Source organism: Microcebus murinus, chromosome 14 (genome assembly GCF_040939455.1).
Source record: "Microcebus murinus isolate Inina chromosome 14, M.murinus_Inina_mat1.0, whole genome shotgun sequence".
In the NCBI taxonomy this organism is placed as follows: domain Eukaryota; kingdom Metazoa; phylum Chordata; class Mammalia; order Primates; family Cheirogaleidae; genus Microcebus; species Microcebus murinus.
Window position 1 is genome coordinate 70,292,235 of NC_134117.1, and position 27,044 is coordinate 70,319,278.

The 27,044-nt window shown below is 40.6% G+C and overlaps 1 protein-coding gene across 6 annotated transcripts; it reads left to right on the forward strand.

The window, feature by feature from the left end:
• The first annotated feature begins 490 nt into the window (after nucleotides 1-490).
• LOC142860943 (nuclear receptor coactivator 4-like) lies at nucleotides 491-26,356 on the forward strand. Of its 6 annotated transcripts, none has more exons than XM_076010221.1 (11): nucleotides 491-571; nucleotides 8,714-8,763; nucleotides 14,977-15,131; nucleotides 16,705-16,845; nucleotides 17,029-17,117; nucleotides 17,418-17,526; nucleotides 18,066-18,155; nucleotides 18,707-18,850; nucleotides 19,917-20,918; nucleotides 21,326-21,466; nucleotides 24,836-26,356. In XM_076010221.1, the coding sequence occupies exons 2-11, from the start codon at nucleotides 8,754-8,756 to the stop codon at nucleotides 24,839-24,841; spliced, it is 1,887 nt and encodes a 628-aa protein (XP_075866336.1). In that variant the 5' UTR covers nucleotides 491-571; nucleotides 8,714-8,753; the 3' UTR covers nucleotides 24,842-26,356. The 6 variants fall into 6 exon arrangements, with proteins under 6 accessions (XP_075866336.1, XP_075866333.1, XP_075866339.1 ...); XM_076010218.1 differs by lacking the exon at nucleotides 491-571 and adding an exon at nucleotides 8,067-8,199; XM_076010224.1 differs by lacking the exon at nucleotides 491-571 and adding an exon at nucleotides 8,067-8,199 and having other exon boundaries at nucleotides 20,082-20,918.
• Nucleotides 26,357-27,044: the final 688 nt, after the last annotated feature.

Sequence of the window (27,044 nt, forward strand, 5' to 3'; positions counted from 1 at the left end):
CCATCAGGCTCCAGAACTTTCCATCATCCCAAACTGAAACTCTATACCTATTAAACACTAATTCCCCACACCTTTCGTCCCCCAGCCCCTGGAATCCACCATTCTTTCTGTCTCTATGAATTTTACTACTCTGGGTACTGCATGTAAGTGGAAGCATACAATCAATATATGGCCTTTTGTGTCTTCCAACATTTATTTTTGCATCTGAACCTACCAACTGAACAATATCTAACTTGTGAGGACATTTGATGTGAGAGTATCACTTAGGATAGTCCTCAGCACAGAATCTGCCTTCAAAAAATGTTTGCTTCATTATTTAATTTGATTTACTCACGAAGGGATATCCGAAAGGACACTGACGGGAGGGAGTGTGTGCCCTCTGGAGGGCGGTCAAGGGCTTTGGGCTGTCTCGAGCAGCGATCTCGCGAGACTGTCAGACTTGTGGCGAGAAGCGTGTCGGGGAAGGTTGTGTTCTCGCGAGAACTCTGCCCTTGTGCCCTAGGCGTGCGCTGGGCCGTGTCTCTGCCCGCCCAAGGTCCTCTCGGATCGCCAGGAGAGGCGCTGGGAACTGGTAAGGACGCGAGTGACGGCCAGGGCGGGCACACCGCCTCCCGCTCTCACGCCGCGGGCCGGGTGGGAGCGCGACAATCGCTGGCCCGCGGGGCCCGGGCTGTCCTCCCCTTCCGACCCTCCTAAGCTGGGCCCGGCCTGTTCTCTCCCCCGCTTCCCTCCGCGCGCCGGCCGGGCCGCCGCCTCCTGCCTGCCGGCGGCGCGGGCGCGAGCTTTCCCCTCCTGGCTCTCGTCACGCCCGGCCGCCGCCTCCTGCCTGCCGGCGGCGCGGGCGCGGGCGCGAGCTTTCCCCTCCTCGCTCTCGAACGCCCGGCCGCCGCCTCCTGCCTGCCGGCGGCGCGGACACGAGCTTTCCCCTCCTCGCTCTCGTCACGCCCGGCCGCCGCCTCCTGCCTGCCGGCGGCGCGGGCGCGAGCTTTCCCCTCCTCGCTCTCCTCACGCCCGGCCGCCGCCTCCTGCCTGCCGGCGGCGCGGACACGAGCTTTCCCCTCCTGGCTCTCGTCACGCCCGGCCGCCGCCTCCTGCCTGCCGGCGGTGCGGGCACAAGCTTTCCCCTCCTCGCTCTCCAACGCCCGGCCGCCGCCTCCTGCCTGCCGGCGGCGCGGGCGCGAGCTTTCCCCTCCTCGCTCTCGTCACGCCCGGCCGCCGCCTCCTGCCTGCCCGCCTTCCCCCGGCGTCGGGTGACAACTCCGAGTTTCCCATCGCTCTCGCCTGTTGCCTGGGTCCCCGTGGCGAGGCGGGGCCTGTTCTTCATAACAGGCCGAGGCCATGTCCCTTTCTAGCCTGTCAGGTGGAAATGCAGAGCAGGTAATGTCTTTTTTGGCCCCATATGTGCCGAACACATGCCGTTTCGTTTAATTCCCCCAACGAGCCCGTGCCTAGATTATCTCCGTTTTACAGATGAGAAGAGCGAGGCTCGCTCATTCATCGACTCATTCCACCAACAGTCATTTATTCAGTGCCCATGTTCAGGGAGTGAGGAGATAGGAATTAAAAAACGGACACCTTATTCTCATGGAACTAAATTCTTTTTTTTTTTTTTTTTTTGGAACTAAATTCTTGTGGTGAGAAAACAGTAAACATATAGACTTAGGTGCCATGGGATATAACACAGCAATGATGTGGTCAAGAATGACAGAAATACAATGGACAGAAGTCAGAGTGCTAGAGTTTAATCCCCAGGCCAGAGCTTTTTTTATTTATTTATTTTTTTACCAGGCCTTTTTGTGTTGCTTTCTAATCAGAGTCAGGTTCACCATAGTAACTGCCTTTTGGATAGACTTAGCTTCCCACCACTCACCTGGCACTTTGGAAATATGGTTGTAGGGACTTTTGAGTTACTTATTGGGGTAAGGATGAGACAGGTAGTCATAAGTGGTTCATTTCTGCACAGGGATCCTAGTGTGACGTTTCTGAACTTTAAAGTATTAATACATCAGACCCTTTGAGGAAGACTTACCTTGATGATGGAGTGGGGGGAGATTCATTTATTACCTTGGCATAGGAAATGTAGTGGGTTTGCTCTTTTGAAGATTTGCTAGCTTGCAGATTTTTTCAGATAAGTAAATGAGATGATATATGTAAAGTCTAGCATAGTAACATTCCTTACATTTTCTCCTTTCTCCAATGGTGCCTTTGTCCTTGGGTCTCTAGGGAAAAATCCTATATGTTTAAAGTTTTATGGTAGTTTATATCTAAATAAGTCTCTCTCATATTACCACCTTTGGGCAAACAAGTACTGCAAAAGTGGAAAAACAAGTTGAGCTATATAAGGAAAAGAAGATGTGCTTCTTTAAGGGAGAAAAGATATTTTAGAATTACACAGTATTCCCCACCCCCATTTTCTGTGCTAGAAACTCAGGAACCTGTGTAGAGGTTTCATGAAACTCCGCAGGATACCCTGACACATCCCCCCCCCCCCAATTTGAGAGCCTCTTAGTTAGTATTTTATAATATTTTCCCTCATATAGTAAGTTTTAGCATACTGAAAGGCAGTCAGAACCAGTCATTGCTGCTGCTGTGGACTTTTAGTTTCTTATTCTAGAGAATTAGTACTTTTTGCTGCTTAGTTGTTAGTGATTCAATGACACGAATTCTCTAGATGGCAAGTTCACCATTGTATGCTCAGGGACTATCATAGTCCGTGTCAGTTTAGGTACTCAATAAATATTTGTTGGATGAAACATAAAACCTTAATACTTCAATAATCTTTTCAACATATAAGGTGTGGCAAGGGACTTTAGACTCAGATCTGGGGTTAAATCTTGGCTCTTCTACTTGGAAGTTTGTGACTGTAGGTAATATAACTTTGTTAAACCTGAGTTTTGTTGTTGTTGTTGAGACAGAGTCTCGCTCTGTTGCCCAGGCTAGAGTGCAGTGTCATCATCATAGCTCACTGCAACTTCAAACTCTTGTGCTCAAGCAGTCCTCCTACCTTGGCCTCCTAAAGTGCTAGCATTACAGGTATAAGCCGCCTCGTCCAGCCTGTTTTTTTTTTTTTAAATGGCGATGGTAATACCTATGTTAAAGGTTTCTAAGGATTAAAAAAGATAATGTATATATAAAAAAAAGTCTTGGCACATGGTAGAATAGATGTAAATATTTTCTGAATTCATTTATTTAACAAATAATTATTGAACACCTACTCTACAACAGTGAACACAAAGACAAAGTTCCTGCCCATGTGGAACTTACCTTCTAGTATGTATTCTGAGCATAGTCAGAAAATAAAGGGTTTCTACATGTCAGATTGTGGTTAGTACTATGGAGAATAGTAAAAGCATATTTAAGGGGAAGCAGAGGGAAGACTTCTTAAAATATAGGATGGTGAGGAATGGCCTCACTTAGGAGATAACCTTTGAGCAGACACCTGGAGGAAGAGAAGTCATGGGCATGAGAATATCTGGAAGAAAGTGCAGAGGCCCTGAGGCAGAAGCATCCTTGGGGTGCTGGAGGAGCAGCCAGGAGAAAAGTAGGGAGGAGGGGACGAGAGGGGACTAAAAGGCAGAAGTAATGAGGTTTCTGTAGGAATCCTGGTGAGAGATGATGGTGACATATGAAGTTGATGAACTACATAATAGAATGTCTTTCTCTATTATCATATCCCATTCTCTGTCTAAAAGTAATAAAAATAGTGAATATCTATGTACCTATTACTATGTGTCAGGCACTATTCTAAGTGCTTAACATATAGTAATCATTGGTTCTTCCCAAAAAAGTATACTCAGTCTCCGAGAATGAAGACTTGTCACTATTCAGGATACACAACGGAATTGCTGCTGGCTTGGAGAGCACTTTCTGAAGCATCACTGAAATCAGTGAATTCAGTGCCTATATTTGTTCATATGCTGGTTAGATTGTGAAAGGCAAGCCTAAATAAAGTGACTAATAACGGACCAACCAATATGTATGCATTGGGTTCAGTTTTATGAGAGAGCTATAGATGCCCATCAAATATTTGTTACTCTTCCTGATACTTTGTAGCTTTTTAAAAAATTTGTGTCCAAGGGTTTCATTTTGCCCTGTTTTCATTATAGACATGTCTGGATACATTGCTTCAACATAGAACCCATGTGAATGTGGAGGCCTAGGCTGGAGTGGGGGCCAACTTGACCACTTTGCTCTGGCCAGTAGCGTTAATACTATCTCTCTTTTTGTCAGAGGAGCTGCTATATTGTCTTTCTCAGCTTGTCTTCTTTGGTTATTAAATCATAACATTGCAGTCATCATTCATAAGCTTATGGTCAAGCCTACAATACTTGAAACCATCACATGTCATATACACTCTTTGAATTAGAAAGACTCACTGGCAAGTGAATAAAATAACTATTTTGAGGGTGTGCCTTTTACTTAACTTCTGATACATATGATTCATTCTATACTCTCAGCCATTCTTATTCCAAGTTGTCATCCCTGATTTTGCTTGGCTTGATTATGTCATAGATTCAAGATTTTCCTCTTTGGTGCTAGGAGTGTGTTTGGGGACCCTTTTGTGGCTTAATATTTCTCTTATCCAGCATTACTTGAGTACTCTATAAACATTGGCAATTCGGTTCAGTGAAGGAGGGAATAGCTGGCCCAAATAGGTTAAAAGGTTGTGTTTGTTTGCCAATTTGATTACAGGGAAGGAGTTAAGTCTTTTAATACTTAGACTATTACAGCTTTTCAAATAACTATAATATCAGGTATATTTTGAGCCTTTTTTTTTTTTTTTTTTGAGGCAGTGTCTCACTCTGTCATCTGGGCTGGAGTGTAGTAGTGTCATCATAGCTCACTGCAACCTCAAACTCCTGGGCTCAAGTAATCCTCCTGCTTCAACTTCCCAAGTAGCTGGGACTACAGGTGCACACTATCACACCCCAGTAATTTTTCTATTTTTTGTAGAGATGAGGTCATACTGTGTTGCTCAGGCTGATCTCAAACTCCTGGCCTCAAATGATCCTCCTGTCTCAGCCTCCCAAAGTGCTGGGATTATAGGCATAACCCACCCTTCCGGGCCTATTTTGATATTTATTTTGGCAATATTGGTCCCTCAGGCTTTAGAGCAGGGAAAATATTTTATCACTTGTTTGCTTCTATGGGGAAAATCACAAGATGTTTACCATGTAAAATCAGAGATGAAATGGCATTATTACTATGATGGTAGATAAGTATCATGTTTTCCCATCCTTGACTATATTATGGCAAGAAGTTTCAGGTTGAAGATAGAGCAGGGCCCCAGTTCTGAAAGCCTGCCAAACTTCTGTTGATTTCAGTTGGAATTTCTGTGGCACTGCAAAGTCTGAGGAAAAAAAATCCAGAGTTGGCTATAAATATAGTAAATGTTTCCCCTTTAATTCACAAACCTGCTGCTGTTTGTGAATCCCTGAAGCTGAGCTTTGTGGTTCTGGCAGCAGGAAAGACGCTATCTCAGCGCCTGTCCTGGATTCATAATTTCAGTTGGTTACATCCTTGCCAGTTTTGTCTTGTTTAAAAGAAAAGCAGAAATATAGTTGTGGCTAGAAATATTTTTCTCCTCTGAAAAACCTTCCTGAATTAATACAGACTTTTAGATTTTTTATGATTTTTTTCCTTCCCAGTCTTTTTATGTTTATATTTATTTATTTATTTTATTTTTTTTCCCCACTGCTTATGTTTGTATTTAATTACATTAGTAAGTAACAACAAAAGCTGGCATAAGCCTGCTTGACAAAACTACAAGTAAGTGTGTAACAGTGAAAATTTAAGTCAGGGAGTAGCTGGGGTCTTTAGTGTACTTGTGGGTTGTTGTTCAGGGTCTTTTATAAAGGGAATAGAGACTTAAGTAGGTGATGGTCAACTAAGTTTCTTCTGTATTTACATTGTGGCCATTTTATAGGAACACATAAAATAGAGATGAAAGTTATTTAATTTAATTTATTTATTTTTTGAGACAGAGTCTTGCTCTGTTGCCCAGGCTAGAGTGTGGTGGTGTCATCATAGCTCACTGCAACCTCAAACTCCTGGGCTCAAGGGATCCTTCCTCCTGCCTCAGCCTCCCAAGTAAGCGGGACTACAGGTGCGTGTCATCATGCCCAGCTAATTTTTTCATTTTCTGTAGAGACAGAGTCTCACTTTTGCTCAGGCTGGTCTCAAAACTCCTAGCCTCAAGTGATTCTCCCACCTCAAGTGATTCTTCCACTCTATCCAAAGTGCTAGGATTACAGGTGTGAGTTACTGCACCTGGCCAAGATGAGAGTTTTTAACATCAGTTATATTTTAATAGACTGAGTCCCTTTTTAGCCATTGACATAAGGTACAAAGGACCATACAATTTTAGCTTTTGTCATTCAGAGGTATGTCTAGTTTTCTTTGTATCTTCACAAAATGTGTTATGTAAGGAGGATATTTGGAATTAGAAATTTTATTATTTTTGATAATGTGTGTCCGAATTGGGATCCCAGAAACTGTGTGCATCACAAAGCAGGCAGCTCTACAAACTCTGTTTGTCTGAAATCTGAGGGATGTTACAGGGTAATGGCTCTTAGTGTTATCTTTGGTTTTTCTAATGTGGCTTTGCTTTACTCTTACTCTTTATAAACATAGCTTTATATATGTACCATGTTTCCCTGAAAATAAAACCTACCCATAAAATAAGCCCTAGCAGGATTTCTAAGCATTTGCACAATATAAGCCCTACCCCGAAAATAAGACCTAGTGATAGGTGTGGCTACGCAGCATGTCTGCACAACCCATGCATTTCGTAGCAGGGCGGTAAAGAAGATGAGCAGCCCTTCTTGTCTGCCCTATGAGAGCTCTATTGCTCAATATGAGAGATTGGGGCCAATGATTCTAAAGGAAATAGAGTTGCAAGAAATTCAGGATGGAATTCGGGGTTTGGAGAGTTATGATGATGTTTCAGAAGAAGACGAAACTATATTTGAATAAATGTAGATTGTTGTGCCGTACTTAAAAAAAATAATACATCCCCTGAAAATAAGCCCTAGGGTGTCTTCTTGAGGAAAAATAGATAGAAGACCCTATGTTATTTTTGGGGAAACACAGTAGATAAGAGTATGTATTTTACATTCAAGAAATTGACTAAAAGGGAATGGAATGACAATGTTTAGATTTCATCTTCTGGCTTGATTAGTTATGCAGGGTATAAGGATTATCTTGGAGGAAAGGGAAAACTAGAAGTACCTTGCGAATGACAGTCATCAGAAAGGTAGTATTATACTATGTGCCAGGCACTGTCCTAAACATTTTACATATATTAATGCATATAATTTCATTGAGTTGGGTCCATTATCATCCCCCTTTTACAGGTGGGGAAACCAAGGAACAGATTGGTTAACTGGCTTGCCTAACATTATATAGCTTCTATGTGGTGGAGCCAGGTTTTGTACCCAAATGGTCAAGTTCCAGAGTACATGCCCTTAACTGCTGCTTCTCCAGGTAGGGCTGTCATGTTCACTGTATTCCCAGCACCTAGAGTTCTGCGTGGCATCTAGCAGGTGCTTAGTCAACATCTGTTGGATGAACAGCATCCGTGAGGTATTAAAGGCAGCACTGGACTGAGGATCTGGGTGAGAGAGTGACAGACACAGATGCAAGGGTACCGGTAGAGATATGTCACAGATGGGAAGGGTTGTCTGAGAGCCTGAAGAATAGGGCTGAATCTCAGCTGGCCTGACAGTGGTAATCTATCTCAGGATTCGTGACCTGGCGGCAAGGACATTCATAATAACTCGGTAGGCTTTCTGACAGTTTGTGCCACAGTTCGTTATTCTCTGTAGTGAATAGCAACACAAGCCTTAAAGCAAAAACGTCTCGACGATTTGGGACTCGGAGGGGTGGAACAGCTAGGGAGAGGAGCGGAGGTTCTGGCAGTCGTGTAGCTAGCTTTCAGAGGGCTTCGCCCCAGCGGCCCGCAGCCGCCGGAAGGCCAGAGCGGCCGGCCCGAGGCCCGCGGCGACCCTAGGCGCCCGAGGGGCGGCACCTGTGGGCGGAGCCTCCCGCCCCGCCCCTGCCGCGCTCCGGGTCGCGGGGGCTGCCGCGTGACGCGCGGGCGGGGCGTGGCCGCGGGCTCGGGCACTTTCCGCACCGAGGCCGCGGGTAAAGCGGCCGCTCGCTCGCGGGCACCGGCTCGGCAGGGCCCGGGCGTGCGAGGTATGTCCGGCAGCCCGGCGGCCGCAGGGGGCGGTTGGGGCCGCTTTGCCTTGCGGAGGCGACGCCGGGAGGGCGCGGGCGCGGCGGCCGTCCCGCGCGCATGCGTGCCGCGTGGCTTCCGGAGCTCGCGGGCCGCGGCGCTGCTGGCCTCTGCGCTCTGAGGGGGCGTTTGGGAAGCCGGGGGTCGCCTGAGTCGCTGTTGCTGTCGAACTAGAAACCCCTTGCTTAATGTTACCATTAGATGGTAGAATTTTGCGGTCACTGCTTCGGAAAGTTGATGTGCTGGGATCGATTGTTCCAGTTACGTGTGTAAATAAAGGTAGACAAATCGGAGCGTAGGGAGCTCTGAAGTGTTAAGAACTCTTAAAATATCCATAGTGAATTTTTAATGACCTTATTTTAATTTTCTTGAGATACTAACGTTTATTTGGGTGGTTTTAAAAAGATTGCAGAGAACCAGGTTCTGGATTAAAGAAACTACTTGATACAGCCATTTTTTTTTTTTGATTAATAGAAAATCCAGACATTAGAAGAAAGTGTGAAGTAAAGAAGAAATGTCTCAAGGTAAATTGTAAAATATTATTTTTTAATGTATATATATATTTTTACTGCAAGTTTGTAAAAGTGATCTAACGTAAGTTGTCTCCTTACAGATAATCAAATTGGCAGTATATTTCGATTTTAGTAATCCATAGAACACATATGTATCCTGTGGATAGAGTCTGGGCTTGGCCTTTTAGCAGTGACTCATATGCCAGAAAATACCTAAAAAGGGGAGGTCTTTTGGGCGAAGAAGGGCAGGTGGCAGAGAATGTGAGAGCTGGAAGGTGAGGTTACGGGTGGTCTAGTCTCTGAGCTTTCATTCAGACAGACAGATGAAGCTTGGAGCAGCTGTGATACAGATGTTGGATCAGAACCATTTGCACTAGTACTTGGCAGTGTTTTGATTTTTCTGAGCTCCTCGTGACATGCAGGGGGTCCTGTTTATTTTTGTTAGTGTTATCTAAGGCAGAAGGTTCTGAACAATTGTGATTAACATTTATTAAGGACTATGAAAATGGACTGAAAAACTTTTTTTTTTTGAGACAGAGGGCTAGAGTGAGTGCCATGGCGTCGGCCTAGCTCACAGCAACCTCAGACTCCTGGGCTCAAGCAATCCTTCTGCCTCAGCCTCCCGAATCGCTGGGACTACAGCCATGCGCCACCATGCCCGGCTAATTTTTTCTGTATTATATACTAGTTGGCCAATTAATTTCTTTCTATTTATAGTAGAGACGGGGTCTCGCTCTTGCTCAGGCTGGTTTCGAACTCCTGACCTCCAGCAATCCGCTCCCCTCGGCCTCCCAGAGTGCTAGGATTACAGGTGTGAGCCACCATGCCAGGCCTCCGGCTACTTTTTTCTATATATTTTAAGTTGTCCAGCTAATTTCTTTTGATTTTTTAGTAGAGATGGGATCTCACTCTTGCTCAGGCTGGTCTCCAACTCCTGAGCTCAACCGATCCATCCACCTGCATCTGCCTCCCAGAGTGCTAGGATTGCAGGCATGACCCACTACACCCACCCTGAAAAACATTTTTTTAAAGAGATACCTTGTTTTGTTTCCCAAGCTGGAGTGCAGTGGCAGACCAAAAATGGACTGAAAATCTTAATGGAAGTCATTTCAGTAGTAACCTATGGGAATGTTAATTTTACTTTCTTGTGTTCACAAATAAAAATAATTTTGGGGTGATGGTACACGCTAAAGGAAGAACAAACCTGTCTGGGGGAGAGAACCCAGGACTAGACCTTTAGAACATAGTTTTAAACCCAAATCTTACCTTTTATGGCTGTGGCCCTTAAATGGGTCATTTAAACTATCTGGGCCTTTGTGGCTTCATCTATAAAATGAAAGTGATATACTAAAGAGGTGCTTAAGGTTTTTTGAACTTAAAATTGTGGTTTGTGTGGGTCACGAGAGTTATAGCTCTTTGGCAATTTTATGGTTAAACTGTAAGATAATGACTTAGCTTCATTTGTGGTTACTCAATTCTTGTCTCATGATCTTTGGACTTAACTAGATTTGTTGTGCAAAGCATTGTGTGAGAATGTAGTATATGGTTTGTAGAATTCATATTTAAGGAAACCCCAACTTCTGTTATTTGTTTGAAGAGTGTGTTTCTCTTCCCGTCCTATCACCACCCCCACTCCCCTATTTAGGGAAGGATCCTAGAAGCAGGGAAGTTTTAGAAAGCACTTAAACTTTTCCTTTTTTATTTTATTTTTTCTGAGACAGAGTCTCACTCTGTTGTCCTGGGTAGAGTGCAGTGGCATCATCCATAGCTCACTACAACCTCCAACTCCAGGGCTCAAGGGATCCTCCTACCTCAGCCTCCTGAGTACCTGGGATTACAGGCACACGTGCCATGATGACCAGCTAATTTTTCTATTTTTAGTAGAGACGGGGTCTTCCTCTTGATCAGGTTGGTCTTGAACTCCTGAGCTGGTCTAGTCCTCCCTCCTCTGCCACCCAGAGTGCTAGGATCACACCACAGCCTGGCCTTAAACTTTTAACTTTGTCTCAAAAAAATAAACATCTAAGGCAATCCTCTTTTGAAGGTGGTAGGGCAGTAGTTTGGATTATAATGGTAAAGATAAAAATACATTTTTGGTAATCTTTTACTGATTTGAATTTTAGAATTATAGCTAATTTGGACTAGTCTTTTTTTTTTTTTTTTTAAGAGACAAATTCTACAAATCTCTGTCACCCAAGCTGGAGTGCAGTGGCATTATAGCTCACTGCAACCTCAAATTCTGGGCTCTGGTCCAGTCTTTTTATGAGTTTAAAAAAACAGTCAAAGGTATATGTACTTGGTATATATTAGAGGGTTTAGACTATTGAGTTTTGGAGTAAAAAATATTTGCATTTTCTGTGTTGTATAGTGAAAGACTGGATGGGGAGCTAGTATTTATTAAAGAAGTACGACCTCCTTATCCCTAAGTCTGTGAGTCTGCATTGTTATATTCATTTATGAATTAGGAAATTAGGTTCCAAAAGGTCAGATGGTCCAAGGTCATATCACTGATGGCTGGCTAAAGGATTCCAAGTCAGGGCCTGCTCACTTCAAAGTCTTCCAGCTTTAGCCTGCTTTCTATACTCCAAAGGTGGTGGAGGTTCCATTAACTAAACCCACTAACAATAACTGCAATGTTAAAAAGTAACAGAGTGCTTACAGTTTGCAGGGGCTGGGTTATAGGCAGTGCTTATAGGCAGATAATGTCTCACTTTAACCTTACTGCAGCCTCCTGTAGCTACTATAATTGACTTCCTTTTTCCAGAGGAAGTTGAGGCCCAGAGAGGTTAAGTTACTAGCTCAGGGGTTTCCAGCTTGTAGACACAGCCAGAGCTCAAGTTTGTCAGACTCCAGGGTGATCTCTTAACTATCATGCTTGCTACACTCGCTCTTGAACCTGAAACACATGGTGAGTTATTTTTGAAAATGGCCATGTGAACTAGTTACCTCATGAAATCTCTTCAGATGTGACATCTGAAGCTGGCTCAGGCTTCGAGTTATTGTGATTTGAATTCACCCATTTGGTTCTAAAGATGACTGAAGGATAACGCTTGTTTTAATTTGGAAAAAATGTGATAACAGTATGTAGAAAAAACGTTTTGTAACTTTTTAGCATCATCCTACATTCTGTGTATAGCTGATAAGGGGAAAATCCATTGTGTATACTTTTGCCATATTCTGCTCTTATTAGGTAGTTGTGCAGTATTTGTGATTGAATTGGTAAGACCTGGTTTAGGGATCTAGTAATACAGTTAGTGTTGTATGCATTTGGGTTTGTTTCCCGTGTGTTCCGGAGTTCCTAGTTTTTGACATTTTGAAGCAACATTTTAATTTTATTTTATTGATGTAATTTTACACTGTATCAGGCATTGGGGCATTCCACACAAATGGTGAGGGCCTAAGAATGGGAGATTCGGCACAGGTGAAGGAGATTGGTTAGTACATTTGAAAGGCAGCTAAACACTTGCATGACTGACTGAAGTGCAAAGTGAAGCAACTTGTGGTAATAAGGTGACACTCTAGCTCTACAAATCTGAGCCAGTATTTCACCCATGTTATGCAGGGTCAGCAGGGTAACTACAGCTGGTGTTTACAGGGTTAGAAAAAGTTTCCACAGTGATTCTGTCAAATCTAATTAAGGCAGCCCTTCCTTTTCATAGATCATTATGGGGAAACAGATTGATAACAAAATTAACAAGGGGAAGTTAGAAAATTTCCTGAATCCTTCTCTTTCTTGTAGGAACTTTGTAGTTCCTGAATCTGAATCTTGCTGAGACAGTGGAAAGAAAGCCTGTTTGCCTGCTTCTACTCCCATTGTTTTGTTTCTGAGAGTGGGACTCACACTACTTTTGCTCTATCCAGCTTTCTGCTAGGCACCTAGTCCTAAAATTAGTCTTAAAGATGCAGTCAAGGCCTGTCAAAGTTCCTTTTGTCTTAAATGGGCATTGAGCCATTTGGAGGACCCTACACTGGGTAGGCTACTATTCAGCCTAAAGCTGGCTTCTCTGAGAAGGTTGTTGCTTCCAGGACTGTTAGGAATTTCTTTCGTATATTGGCTAAAATATCTCCCATTAATCTTTCCCCCCCTTGGGGCTATTCTGAACAATTCTAATTCTTTTAGTTGACAAGTCTTCAAATATTTGAGAATGGTAACCATGTTCTAGAGATGTCTCTTATCTAGGGTAAACAGACTTCCTTCCTGCAGAACTTTTTTTCAAGGTTTTGGGGCCTCTTTCCCTTTTCTAAATGCCCTCCTCTAAAGTGTGTTACTCAGAAATAAATTTTAAATTTAGTCTAATAAACATGGAATAGACTAGTCTTATGACAAACACTATACTTTTAATAAATGTAGTCAAATAACATGCAAGTTATTTTTCCCTCAGATCTAGCAAACTGCTAATCCATATAAAATTTTCTTTCAGTTGAAGATCTCCACACTTTTTTTTTTTTTTTTTTGAGACGGAGTCTCGCTTTGTTGCCTAGGCTAGAGTGAGTGCCGTGGCGTCAGCCTAGCTCACAGCAACCTCAAACTCCTGGGCTCAAGCGATCCTTCTGTCTCAGCCTCCCAAGTAGCTGGGACTACAGGCATGAGCCACCATGCCCGGCTAATTTTTTCTATATATATTAGTTGGCCAATTAGTTTCTTTCTATTTATAGTAGAGACGGGGTCTCGCTCTTGCTCAGGCTGGTTTCGAACTCCCGACCTCGAGCAATCCACCCGCCTCGGCCTCCCAGAGAGCTAGGATTACAGGCGTGAGCCACCGCGCCCGGCCTGATCTCCACACTTTTAAACAAATTTATTCTCTTCCTTGCCCTTCCCCATTCAAGTGCACAAAATTGACATTTTGTTTTATAAGATTTAACCACAGTGGTGTGTTGTTTTGGAATCTGTTTCCATCACAGCCCCATGTTATCTCCAACTTTAGTGTCTGCCTTCTATGTTTTCATCCAAGTAATTAGGGAAAATAGGGACATGCCTCTAAAAACTGTACAGACTATTTTTAGTCCATTATCCTTTGAGTACTTTGTAAAAGCGAATCTTATTCAATTTAGTTGTACTTCTATTAATCTCATATTTATTTACTTTGTCCACAAAGGTAGTATACAACCTTGCCACAAGTCTTCCTGTTGTCCAGATACATTGTCTCTGCCATTATCTTGACTGGCCAGTTTAGTGAAACTATCCAAAAGGAAATAACTTTGGTATCACAGGGGTTAGTGAACCCATGCTGGACTACAGTGATCACTGGTATCTGTTTCTTTTTGTATTTTATTTATTTATTTATTTTTCCTTTGGGGGCCAGCCCAGAGATGCTATTTCTAAATGTTCAGAAACCATCTCTTGACTCTAGATCTATCCAGAATAGATATCAAATTGTTTTTCCAGTGGCTTTAGTCAAGCTTTACTTAACTGACTTACTGATATTCTTCTGTTCCAGTCTCATTATGCCATTATGTGCTTGTTCTTTCCACTTCTATATCTTCTCTCTCTACATCTGAGCTTATTAGAGAACCCTCTGTATTTACCCACACCAATTTCTTTATCTCCTTTATATCAGAATCATATGAGATTATTTTGTCAGATTTATATTTTTGAGAGCTTCCTAGCTGTGAAGTCATTCTTACATTCTTCCTAAATAAAAAAACAATCCACCTAAAAATAGGAAATTTAAGATTACATCTTCCTAATAAATTTAGGCAAATTCCAGTTCTAAACAAATAGTGTTCTAAATTCTATATCAAATTACTGGTTTGCAGCTTATTTTCAAAGTGATTGTGGGTCCTTCCATACATTTTGGTTTTCATCTCTAAATCTTCAAAGAAGAACACATACCCCATATGACTTTATGTGTGTTATAAATAGAAACTGACATTCTAACATTCTTCTAACTTTTTTGGAGATTATATGCCCTATGGGTGAAGGACAATCAGTGTATTTATTCAGAAATATTTGTTCACAAGTAAACTGTCATTAAAATAGACTCATAGAATTTTATGGCAGGAATAGTGGGGTCAGGGGAAGGAAGGTGGCAATATTCATTAAGAATATCTTATGTGCCAGGTCCTGTGTTAGAAGTAATCTAAGTAGTTTGTAATGGGAGCTGCTTGGAATGATCATTTGAGGGATTATTGAAATGTGGTTTTGGTTGTAACGGTGCTATTTTCACATATATATATATATATATATATATATATATTTTTTTTTTTTTTCTTTTTCTTTTAAAGGAACAATGAGCAGAATGAATACCTCACAGGACCAGACTGGCTGCTCCAGTAATAGAGGACCCCTTTTGAGGTGTAGTGATGCACGGAGGGACTTGGAGCTTGCTATTGGTGGAGTTCTACGGGCTGAACAGCAAATCAAAGATAATTTGCGAGAGGTGTGACATGTGCTTTTCTCTTCCCTTGTCAGGACTCTTAGCACAGGGCTGGTATGAGCATGGCCAAGACTTGGACTCTCAGTGCGAACTGCATGTTTCACCCTATGCCTCCATGGTCTACTTAATCCCAATCAGTTGCCTGATATTTGGTGCCTTTGATCTCATTGGGAAATAAGGCAGATGCTAGAAGAATCTAGAAAAACCTGTACCATTCTAGAGAATTCTGTTCAGCATGCATTTATTGCAACTCTGTGTGGTTCTGGTGGCAGGCACTGTCCTCAGTAAAAATGATAAAATGAGTGAGTGGTATACTGCTCAGCTGTATCCCCTTGATGCATAAAGTATGGTACATCAGCATGCTCCCATCATCTTTTAACCTGTTAGTGGCATGGTTTTGTGAAATGACTTTATCTGTTAGGGTAAGCCAGTATGAAATCTGTAGTTAGTTCCAATAGCATTTTGTTGGTGAGCGCATAGACTGACCAAGTATTACATGGCTTTGAAATATGACTACATGGAAAAAATAGTTTCTTATGTGGATTCTCATGAATAAATTATAGCCTGTTTTGACTTTTTTCCTTGGAATTTTTGTATTTAGGCACCATTTGCATCAGGTTTATGCTTCCAGAAACATTTAGTTTATAATTTTACTTAAATCATCTACCCTAATGGTCTTCTAGCTGTTGACCTGTGGTTGCACATCTCTTTATTAAATTGACCGCCTATAAATGGACTGCTCATTCTGTGGAGCAGGAATAGAGATAAAGCCTAGCTAGTTATTAAGTTTTTTTTTTTTTTTTTGAGACAGAGTCTCGCTTGTTGCCCAGGCTAGAGTGAGTGCCGTGGCGTCAGCCTAGCTCACAGCAACCTCAGACTCCTGGGCTCAAGCAATCCTGCTGCCTCAGCCTCCCGAGTAGCTGGGACTACAGGCATGCGCCACCATGCCCGGCTAATTTTATATATATATTAGTTGGCCAATTAATTTCTTTCTATTTATAGTAGAGACGGGGTCTCGCTCTTGCTCAGGCTGGTTTCGAACTCCTGACCTCGAGCAATCCGCCCGCCTCAGCCTCCCAGAGTGCTAGGATTACAGGCGTGAGCCACTGCGCCCGGCTGTTATTAAGTTTTAATACTCTGTCTTATCTCGCTGTTAAACTTGTAAAGCCATAGGTTTGAAAACTGTATAGAAAACTGAGAGGGATCAATATCTCCTGGTACATCTCTGTATTTTCTCTTGATTCTTTTAGGACACCCAGATTGAACCTAATCCTTTTAGAAGGAGGGGAATTGAAGGAGGATTTTAGAGCTTAGGTTTGCCTTTATTGCTCCAATTCTTAAACTGGAGTCCATAAACTGGATTCTTAAATGAGGCTTTGGTAGGTTCATGGATGGGCTTTGGGACACTAAGCCCTGAAATTATAGACAAAATTTTGAGTATATGCATTTTTCTAGGGAGATACTTTATAGATGCAATTGGATAATTAGAAGGATTTGTGATCCCAAAAGTTTAAGAATCTTACTATTCTGTGGGAAACGTCATTCTTTGGGGTTATAACATATATGTGCTTCCTAGGTCAAAGCGCAGATTCACAGTTGCATAAGCCGTCACCTGGAATGCCTTCGAAGCCGTGAAGTGTGGCTGTATGAACAGGTAGACCTCATCTATCAGCTTAAAGAGGAGACACTTCAGCAGCAGGCCCAACAACTCTACTGGGTAAGGTGGCTGCATGGCTAGAATTGGTTTGAGCATGGTTTCTGGTTGCCAGAGAATGTCTTCCTTGTAATACAGTGTTAACATGGATCAGATAAAAGTTTCATCTCAGGTGCTGTTTGTTAACTTGGATATACCTAGTGCATTTGGTATCATTGTGGCTAGATGGTTTCATTTTTCTTTTAGTTGTTGGGCCAGTTCAATTGTCTTATTCATCAACTGGAGTGTACCCAGAACAAAGATCTAGCCAATCAAGTCTCTGTGTGTCTGGAGAGGTAAAGACCCTTTTGTCCTTGTTTTGACTATTGGCTCTTTGAGTTTGATATAAAAAAAGAAAGTCAGTTTTGTAACTCGTTGCATGTGTTGTATTTAACTTGACTTCTTTGTTGCTGTGGTAAGATCATTCTGCTTTATATATTTAATATTATACTAGCTGATACATGATTAAGCCATCTATCTTTGGTTGAGTTGCTTACAGAAGTGCAATTGTTTACAATTACAATGTGGCTTTTGTTTTCTTCGATGAAGTTGAAACAGATATTCCTTAAAAATAGCCAAATTTGCTTTTTTCCTAGACTGGGCAGTTTGACCCTTAAGCCAGAAGATTCAACTGTCCTGCTCTTTGAGGCAGACACAACTGCTCTGCGCCAGACCATCACCACGTTTGGGTCCCTCAAGACCATTGTGAGTAATCTTGATCTCACATGCTTCATAGGAAACTTCTCAAGTCTGTGGCTTCACAGATAGTCTTTTAAAAAGGAATTACATTTTTTACTGCGAATTTAGTAGCTTTCTTTGGTTAGCTTCATAAATTTCACTTGTTCTAATAGAACAGGTCGATAGACCATTAGGCTGCTGGTTCTTGGAATATAGTATTGACTCAGCGATAGTCTTTGGAATTTATCTTGTATGCTATCTAAATGCTTTTGACATTTCTTGAAAAATTTATGGCTTGAATGGTCTTTAATAAAGAACCAAACATGGTCTCATTAAAAATACTACTACTACCAATTCTGGCAAAGATTTCTAATATGGTGACAGCTATGTAGTAAAGTACTCTCAGATTTGATAACTACTTTGTAGGTCATTGAATTTAGTATGAGCAATATTTATTCTAGTGAAATGGTGATGCTTTGATTAATATTTTTGAAATTTAGGAATTTAAATTTTTCAGTATGGAAGCACAGCATAAACAACATGATTAAATTGTCTTCATTTTATAGCAAATTCCTGAGCACCTGATGGCTCATGCTAGTTCATCAAATATTGGGCCCTTCCTGGAGAAAAGAGGCTGTATTCCAGTGCCAGAGCAGGTAAAATGTCAATTCTGTTTCTGGTAACCAATATTTCCTTTAGGTTTTGACTAAATCACTTTTTTTTTTTTTGGTCACTATTTATTTGTAAAAAGCCACCAGTGGTAATTTCAAATAGGGGATTACCATCAGCTATCTTACTGGTATTGGTTCTCTCTTAGGGATTCATTTTATAATTTGTAGAGGTGATTTCTTTCTTCCTTTTTTCCCCCTATAATGATGTTGACACCACAGAGATTATTTATTTCTAAAGGCAGTGTGAATAAAGGTTCCTAGGTGCTTTATTTTTTTTTTATTTTTTTTTATTTTTTTAATAATTTCGGTTTCAAATGAGGCTTATCCTAGGTGCTTTAGTTGAGAAGAATCCTAGAGATCAGATATACCCCTTGTTTTATAATTGTGAAAATTGGGGCTCTGGGAAGGTATGTGACTTTCCCAGAGTGAGTGGCAAGACAAAATTAAAGAGCCTGAGTCTTCTCTTTTTCTGGTGAACTTTTTCTACTGCATTTGACATTGCCTTGTTAAACAGCAAAGTATTGTGTGATTAACAGAAGTCAGCACCCAGCATCACAGCTGTCCCTCGCAATAAATGGCTCCTTGGAAGTAAACCTTCAAGTGGTCGTCCAGCTCCTTACCTACCCAGCACCAACCCCAAGGACTGGCTCACCCAAAAGCACACCTTGGATAATACTCAGGTGTGTTGCTGCCTTTATTGTTTCTGAGGTAGATGTAGTAGTAGATTGGGTTATTAGCCAGTGGTATATGTGTTTGTTTAGTTTTTAGTTGTAGTGTGGAAACATAATTTTAATTGTAATAGTGACATCTCTTCACCATAGAAAGTTTAGGAAATAAATATATATTTATAAAATACCCTAATCCCAACACAAAGAGACAAATACTAACATTTTTTGTTTATATGCTTCATTTTTCTATGCATACATATACTTTAAAAAAATCATTCTATAAGTCTTGCTTCGGTAAGTAGATTTTTTCACCAATATAGCATGAATATATTTCTCTGTTATTTAATTTCTTCTGTAAAATCTTTAATACTATGTAATATTTCATTGATTGGCTATAACTTAAATTCCAATTTTTCTGGATATAAAAAAATTTCCCCTAAACATCCAGGAGCTAATTATTTGTGTGCATTCTTTATTAGTTCCTTAGGAGTAAACTTATAGAAATTGCATTATTAGATTACAGTTCTGCATACTCTTTAAGACTTTTGATATGTATTGACAATTTGGCTTTCTAGGAAGTTGGTAATAGTTTATGTTCCCACCATTAGAGTATTTAGGGTACTTGCTTCCTTGAGACCTAATAGTGGTAATCATTTACAAATTTTTCTTTCTGAATATCAATTTTGCTTTTGTTTTGGGTGTCTTTTGATTAGTAAGGATGTTGAGTATTTTCATGTGTATTAGGCTTTTTTGATGATTTACTTGATCATATCCTTTGCCCATTGTGTTCTTTTTCATAAAGACATATTATATAGAGATACTCACCTTTTTTCTATCAAATATGCTAGAAATACTTTCTTTTAGTTTGCCTTTAATATTTTTAGGCATTTTTTAAAACTATAGAAAATAAAATTATTTATACAGTCATAATATATATTTTCATATCTAAACACAAATTCCTTGCCTCTTGGTTTTGTGTGCTCAACTTCAGAAACACTGGGCAAGACAGTAAATATGTAGAATCCCCAAAGCAGTCATAATTGTTCTGGCAAACTAACATTGTATGCTTCTTGTGTAGACGTCTGCTAGATCCTTCAATTTCTTCAGTAATGTCTGGGGCAACCTAAAGGGCTTGGAAAACTGGCTCCTCAAGAGTCAGCAACAAGAAGTTCCTGAAAAACCAAATTATCAAAAGTGTAATAGCCATTCTACTACCAGTTCTTTCTCCCTTGAAATTGAAAAGGTTGAAGATGTAGAACTTCCTGATCAAGATGAGATGGACCTGTCTGATTGGCTGGTGACTCCCCAGGAGTCCCATAAGGTGGAGAAGCTTGAGAATGGCAGCTGTGAGACCAGTGAGAAGTTTAAGATCTTTTTTCAGTCCTATAGTGTGAGTGATTGGCTTGTCAAGCCTGACTCCTGTACCAACTGTAGTGGCAACCAGCCCAAAGGTGTGGAGATTGAAAACCTGGGCAATCTGAAGTGCCTGAATGATCATTTGGAAGCTAAGAAATCGTCCCCTCCCAGCATGATTACTGAGGATTGGCTTGTCCAGAACTGTCAGGAACCATATAAAGTAGAGGAGGTATGCAAAGCCAATGAGCCCTGCACGAGCTTTGCGGACTGTGTATGTGATGAGAATTGTGAAAAGGAAGCTCTGTGTAAATGGCTTCTGAAGAAAGAGGGAAAGGATAAAAATGGGATACCTGTGGAATCCCAACCTGAGGCTGAGAAGCATAAAGATTCCCTGAACATGTGGCTCTGTCCTTCCAAAAAGGAGGTAACAGAACAAGCTAAGGCACCAAAGGCAATGCATCCTTCTAGAATTGCTGATTCCTTCCAAGTCATAAGGAACAGTCCCTTGTCAGAGTGGCTCATCAGGCCCCCATGCAAAGAAGGAAGTCCCAAAGAAGTCCCTACTACCGAGGACAGAGCTGGGAAGCAAAAGCTTAAAAGCCCTGTGACCACTTCCTGGTGCCCCTTTAACACAGCTGACTGGGTCTTGCCAGGAAGGAAGATTGGAAACCTCAGTCATTTGTTGTCTGGAGAAGACAAATGGCTACTTCGAAAGAAGGCGCAGGTGAGCACAGACATCATAATAGCATTGTTGGAGTTTCACTTTCACAGTCTGAAACCTTGCAAATGGATCAGATCCTTAAAAATGTTAAATGCTACATTTGGCTGAGAGAGTAAGTCTGAGGCCATGTTAGCAACAGAATGGAGGATTTTTGATGGTTCAAACTGAATTTTTTGTGTATTTTGCAGGCCCCAATTCCCATCCTGCAAGAAAGAAAGAACCCCAGCCTGTTTTACTGCTTTTTATGGAAAAGATTTGGGGTAGAAATAACAATTGTCACCTTTGTTCTTGGTTGTTAGAGAGAGTGGCCAACATTTACATTATTATAGACACTATTTGGAAGATGAGTTAAGTTGGTCTCATGCCTCCTAGTTGTCATGAAGCAACCCATCCTTTTGGTTTTATTGCAGGGAGTATTACTTAATCCACCCCTACAGAAGGAACATAACTTTCCCCCAGACCATTATGGCCTCCCTGCAGTTTGTGATCTCTTTGCCTGTATGCAGCTTAAAGTTGATAAAGAGAAGTGGTTATATCGAACTCCTCTACAGGTGAGTACATTCCACCAGTGTGAATATTACAGATTATAGTTGTTTATAAAATAAATGTTATTGTCTTACATATGAAGTCATCCTTTGCTTATTGAACCATATTCCTTTATGGCATAAATAGTAAGTAGATGAGGTTGGGAGAGAGGAAGCTCATCAAAAGTTCATGTATTTCACTTGAACTTGCTAGGTGAGCTTTAAAGATGTAGCTGTCAGGAATTTTCGGATACCATATGGATTCCAGTAGTTTACCAGGGATACCTTGGAGATATTTCCGGTTTGGTTCTAGGCCACTACAATAAAGCAAATATCCCAATAGAGCAAGTCACAGGAATTTTTTTTTTGTTTCCCAATACATATGAAAGCTATGTTTACACTATACTTGTCTATTAAGTATCACTTGTCTTAAAAAATATCATTATGTCTTAAATATATATACCTTAATTAAAAAATACTTTATTGCTAAAAAATGCCAACAGTCATCTGACAATCATGACATTTTTGCTGGTGAAGGTTCTTGTCTCGATGTTGATGGGTGTTGGCTGGTCATGGTGGTGGTAGCTGAAGGTTAGAGTGGCTGTGGTGATTTCTTAAACTAAGACAACAGTGAAGTTTGCTGCATTGATAGACCATTCCTTTCATGAAAAATTTCTCGTAGTATGTTTGATGGTATTTTGCCCATAGTAGAACTTCTTTCAAAAGTGGAGTCAATCCTCTCTAACCCTGTTACTTTATCATCTAAGTTAGTAGAATATTCAAAATCCTTTGTTATCATTTCAACAATGTTCACAGATTCCATCTCAAGAAACCACTTTCTTACATAGCCACCCTAAGTAAAAATAAATAAAACAAAAAACCTGCTCATTGCTCATCCATTAGAAACAACTTATCCTTTTAAGTTTTATCATATGAGATTGTAGCAATTCAGTCACATTTTCAGGTTCTGCTTCTAATTCTAGTTATCTTGCCATTTCTACCACATCTGCAGTTACTTCTTCCACTGAAGTCTCAAATCCCTCTAGGTCATCCGTGAGGGTTGGAATCAGCTTCTTTCAAACTCTTCTTAATGTTGATTCATGAATTTTTAATTAAAACATTAAAAAAATTATTTTTAGAGACTGGGTCTTATTCTGTTACTCAGGCTGGAGTGCAGTGGCACAATCATAGCTTACTGCAGCCTTGAACCTTGGTCTCAAGCAATCCTTCTGCCTCAGCCTCCTGAGTAGCTAGGACTACAAATGTGTGTCTCTATGCCCTGCCTCCATGCCCCACTAATTTTTAAAAATTTTTGTAGAGATAGCATCTTGCTATGTTATGCAGGCTAGTCTCAAACTCCTGGCCTCCAGTGATCCTCCCACTTTATCTTCTCCAGTTGCTGGGATTATAGGCATGAGACCCTGTGCCTGGATAATGAATGTTTGCAGTGGCATCTAGAATGGTGAATCCTTTCCAGGTTTTCAATTTAATTTGTTAAGATCCATCAGAGGAATCACTGTCTGTGGCAGCTATAGCCTTATGAAATGTGTTTCTTAAATAATAAGGCTTGCAGTCAAAATTATTCCTTGATCCTTGGGCTGCAGAGTGGATGTTGTTACCCAGGCATGAATATGTTAATCTACCTGTATATCTCCATCATGATGGCTCTTAGGTGACACAGGTGCATTGTCATTCAGTAGCAATATTTTGAAAGGAATCTTTTGAGCAGTAGGGCTCAACAGTGGGCTTGAGATATTCAGTAAGCCATGCTATAAACAGATGTACTGTCATCCAGGCTTTGTTTTTCCATTTCTAGAGCACAGGCAGAGTAGATTTTGGCATAATTCTCAATGGCCTTTGGATTTTCAGAATAGTAAATGAGCATTGATTTCAACTTAGTAACGACTGCATTAGCCTCTGACAAGAGAGTAAGTGTGTCCTTTGAAGCTTTGAGGACACATTGACTTCTCTAGTTATAAAGGACCTAGATGGCATCTTCTTCCAATAGAAGGCTGTTTCATCTACCATAAAAATCCATTGTTCAGTGTAGTCATCTTCATCAATGATCTTAGGTAGATCTTCTGGATAACTTGCTGCTTCATCTTGCATTTTTATATTATGGAGATGGCTTCTTTCCTTAACCTTATGAACCTCTGCTAACTTCAAACTTTTCTTTGGCAGCTTCCTCACCTCTCATAACTTTCAAAGAGTTGAAGAGAGTTACAGCCTTGCTCTGGATTGGATTAGGCTTTGGTTTAAGGGAATGTGGCTGGTCTGATATTCTACCCAGACCACTAGAACTTTCTCCGTATCACCCACCGCCAATAAGGCTGTTTTGCTTTCTTATCATTCATGTGTTCACTGGAATAGCCCTTTGTGTTTTCTTCAAGAACATTTCCTTTGTATTCATGCTTGGTGCAAGAGGCCTAGCTTTCAGCTGCTCTTGGCTTTCAACATGCCTTCCTCATGAAGCTTAATCATTTCTAGCTTTTGATTTTTTTTTTTTTTTTTTTTTTGAGACAGAGTCTCACTTTGTTGCCAGGCTAGAGTGAGTGCCGTGGCGTCAGCCTAGCTCACAGCAACCTCAAACTCCCGGGCTCAAGTGATCCTCCTGCCTCAGCCTCCCTAGTAGCTGGGACTACAGGCATGCACCACCATGCCCGGCTAATTTTTTCTATGTATGTTAGTTGGTCAATTAATTTCTTTTTTATTTATAGTAGAGACGAGGTCTTGCTCAGGCTGGTTTTGAACTCCTGACCTTGAACAATCCGCCCGCCTCGGCCTCCCAGAGTGCTAGGATTACAGGTCTAGCTTTTGATTTTTAAAGTGAGAGATGTGGACTCTTCCTTTCACCTGAACACTTAGAAGCCACTGTAGTGTTATTAATTGGCCTACTTTCAGTATTGTGTCTCATGGAATAGGGAGGCCCAAGGAGAGGAGAGAGAGACAGGGAAATGGCCGGTTGGTTGAGCAATCAGAACAGTTTATCGATTATATTTACCATTTTCTTTGGGTGCAGTTTTTGGCACCTGGAAACAATTCTAGTAGCAACATCAAAGATCACCGACCACCATAACAGATAAAACAACGAAAAATTTGAAATAATGTGAGAATTACTGGTATGTGACACATAGACACAAAGTGAGCACATGCTGTTGGAAAAATGGTCCTGATAGACTTGCTGTGGATGCAGGGTTGCCATGAACCCTTTTGAAAAATTTTATTTAAAAAATTTTCATGTTTCTCTACACAAACCTTCAATTTATAAAATATGCAGTATCTGTGAAGTGCAATATAATGAACTATATTGAGAAATGAGTCCGGACTTTAAGGTGCACAGACTTTGCTTTTATTCTCCATTGAAGTAATTTCTTATCTATGGACCTCTCTTTACAGATGTAAGAAATGGATGACTAGAATTGAACAGCTTTTCTGCAGATTATGATGTATCCATGAATTGAGTGACCACAGCTTGCCAAATCATTGTTTCTGGGTCTGACCAGTCAGCTGAGTTCCTTTCCTGCTTAATTTTGAACTAGTGAAGTGAAATAAGTCATCAGATTATGAATTATTGTGTGAAAGAAAAAGGTTATTGATGCTGAGCCGATTCAGTTCCTTCCTTCTTACAGAAGTATTAATTTACCCCCACACTAGAGATGCAGCATCTTGGTGGATAGGTCTTTCACAAGCCTCCAAGGTTTCCTTAGATTGGGTTGTTACTAGAAGTACATTAAAACACTAGTTTTAAAAATGAACTATTTCTGTAATCAAAGTGTACTGACATATTCTAAAGCTAGTACACTTCCTTAACCTTTTGATTGCCCTTTAGATGCTTCTCTTGCTGTTGGTTTTTTTCTATTAGTGGTCTGAAATATGACTTTTCTGTCCTAGTATATTTTGCACAAATAATTAACCTTGCCAATATAGTGATTACCAAAACGTATATTGATAATCTTGGTGATTTTTGACATTAATTACCAAACGTCTTAGCCTATATGTCAGTTATACATTGTTTTTCATTTGAAAGAAATTCAGCTAAATTTTGTCTTTTATTCCTTTTTCTAAATGTTATTATAGAATCCAGTGAGCTCTTTTAGAGGGACTATTATTTCAAGACCATTTTCAGGTTAGATCTAGCCTCTTCCAGTGCCCGCTGAGAGCAAATGGCCAATACATGTTGGAAATGTCATATAGTACTTGAACCATTCACTATCCTGGGGATTATTGGTGCATCCTGTGTAAGTGGAAGCTGAGTTTGACACCTGGTGCTTTTAAATGAGGGATAGTTGTCCTTTCACTGCAAGCACAGCATACCTGTACCTCCAAAAGTACAATGCAGTGACATTTTGGTGAACGGGCCGTTTTCAACACTTGTGCCTTGGGGTGTTCATTGAAGCTTTATGAAAACTATTGATGTTTTCTCAAAATCCTTAAAGTCATGTCCATACTTTAAAAAGTCTCTGTTGGAGAGAAGTGGGATTTATAATGTTTTTAAACTCAATTCTCTAAGATGAGGTATCTTTGCTGCTTTACAGGCTTTGAAAACTATAAGCCTCTAACTGCCTGTGTTACTAGAAATATTTTTTGGGGAAATTTCATGGTCCCACAATGTTATTCAACTCAGTTTCACTGGATTTCTTTGAACTACAGCTGAAAAGAGCTTTGTATTACTTTTTAATCTCCCAGCAGATACCGTTTAGAACTATCGTAATAAAGGTGGTGGGCAAAAACAACTTATGGAACCTTTCCAGTATCTTAGGTTGCAGCAAACTTTGTAGTTCTTTTTTGAGGTCTATCACACTGTATTTTACATGATCACAATGTAATTTACATTATCAGTATGTTAATGAGTATGTAAAACATTCTTTTGCATTGATGCATTTTGTATTTGTCTCCATTAAAAGCATAATGGCCATAGTTGTTGTGTATAATGATTTTGTTAAAAAATGCTGTCATGTTGTATAAATGCGATAACCTTTGGTTAAGAGTACAACTGAGAAACAATTGGAACATATAAACTGTATATTCTGTTCACTAATAGCAATGTATTTTATGAATCAAATAGCAAAGAACAGGTATATTATTCCTCCATTTTCAGTCTTTTCTTAAAAACTTAGTTTTTTGTTTTGTTTTTTTTAAACTTCAGCTAAGTTTCAGTGCCTTTAAGCTGGGGTTCCCTCTTATTAGATGCACCCAAAAAGGCCCTTGTTTTCTTTCATACATATAGCTACCAGGTTTTTAGTATAGTATTATGTATGTGTGCAACCTACAGTGCAGTTATATAAGATTAGCTTCATTCTGTGGAAACAAACTCAGAAATTAGACAACTTACCCTTATTTCCTTTAGTTTCCCCAAGGCTTCTTGAAAAACATCCAGCTCTAAATTATTCCCAGTAAGGAGTGACTTCATATGTACAGAATTAAGCATGATTGCTGGACAGATGGTTTTAGTACACTAATTGAGTAATGGTTAACCTGAAATACGTTGATGTTTAGTGTCAGCTCGACTGGAGAAAGATCTTGAATGCCAGCAATAGCCCTTCATTTCAACCCAAATATGAAAACACATTGTGTTTTTGGCCTAGCTGGGACAGAAAAAAATTCC

Bases quoted from the DNA above. Each gene is read 5' to 3' on its own strand.
- LOC142860943 (XM_076010221.1), top strand. The intron at 15,132-16,704 runs GTGTGACATGTG...TGTGCTTCCTAG, and splicing joins TCAAAGATAATTTGCGAGAG to GTCAAAGCGCAGATTCACAG. The intron at 18,156-18,706 runs GTAAAATGTCAA...TGTGATTAACAG, and splicing joins GTATTCCAGTGCCAGAGCAG to AAGTCAGCACCCAGCATCAC.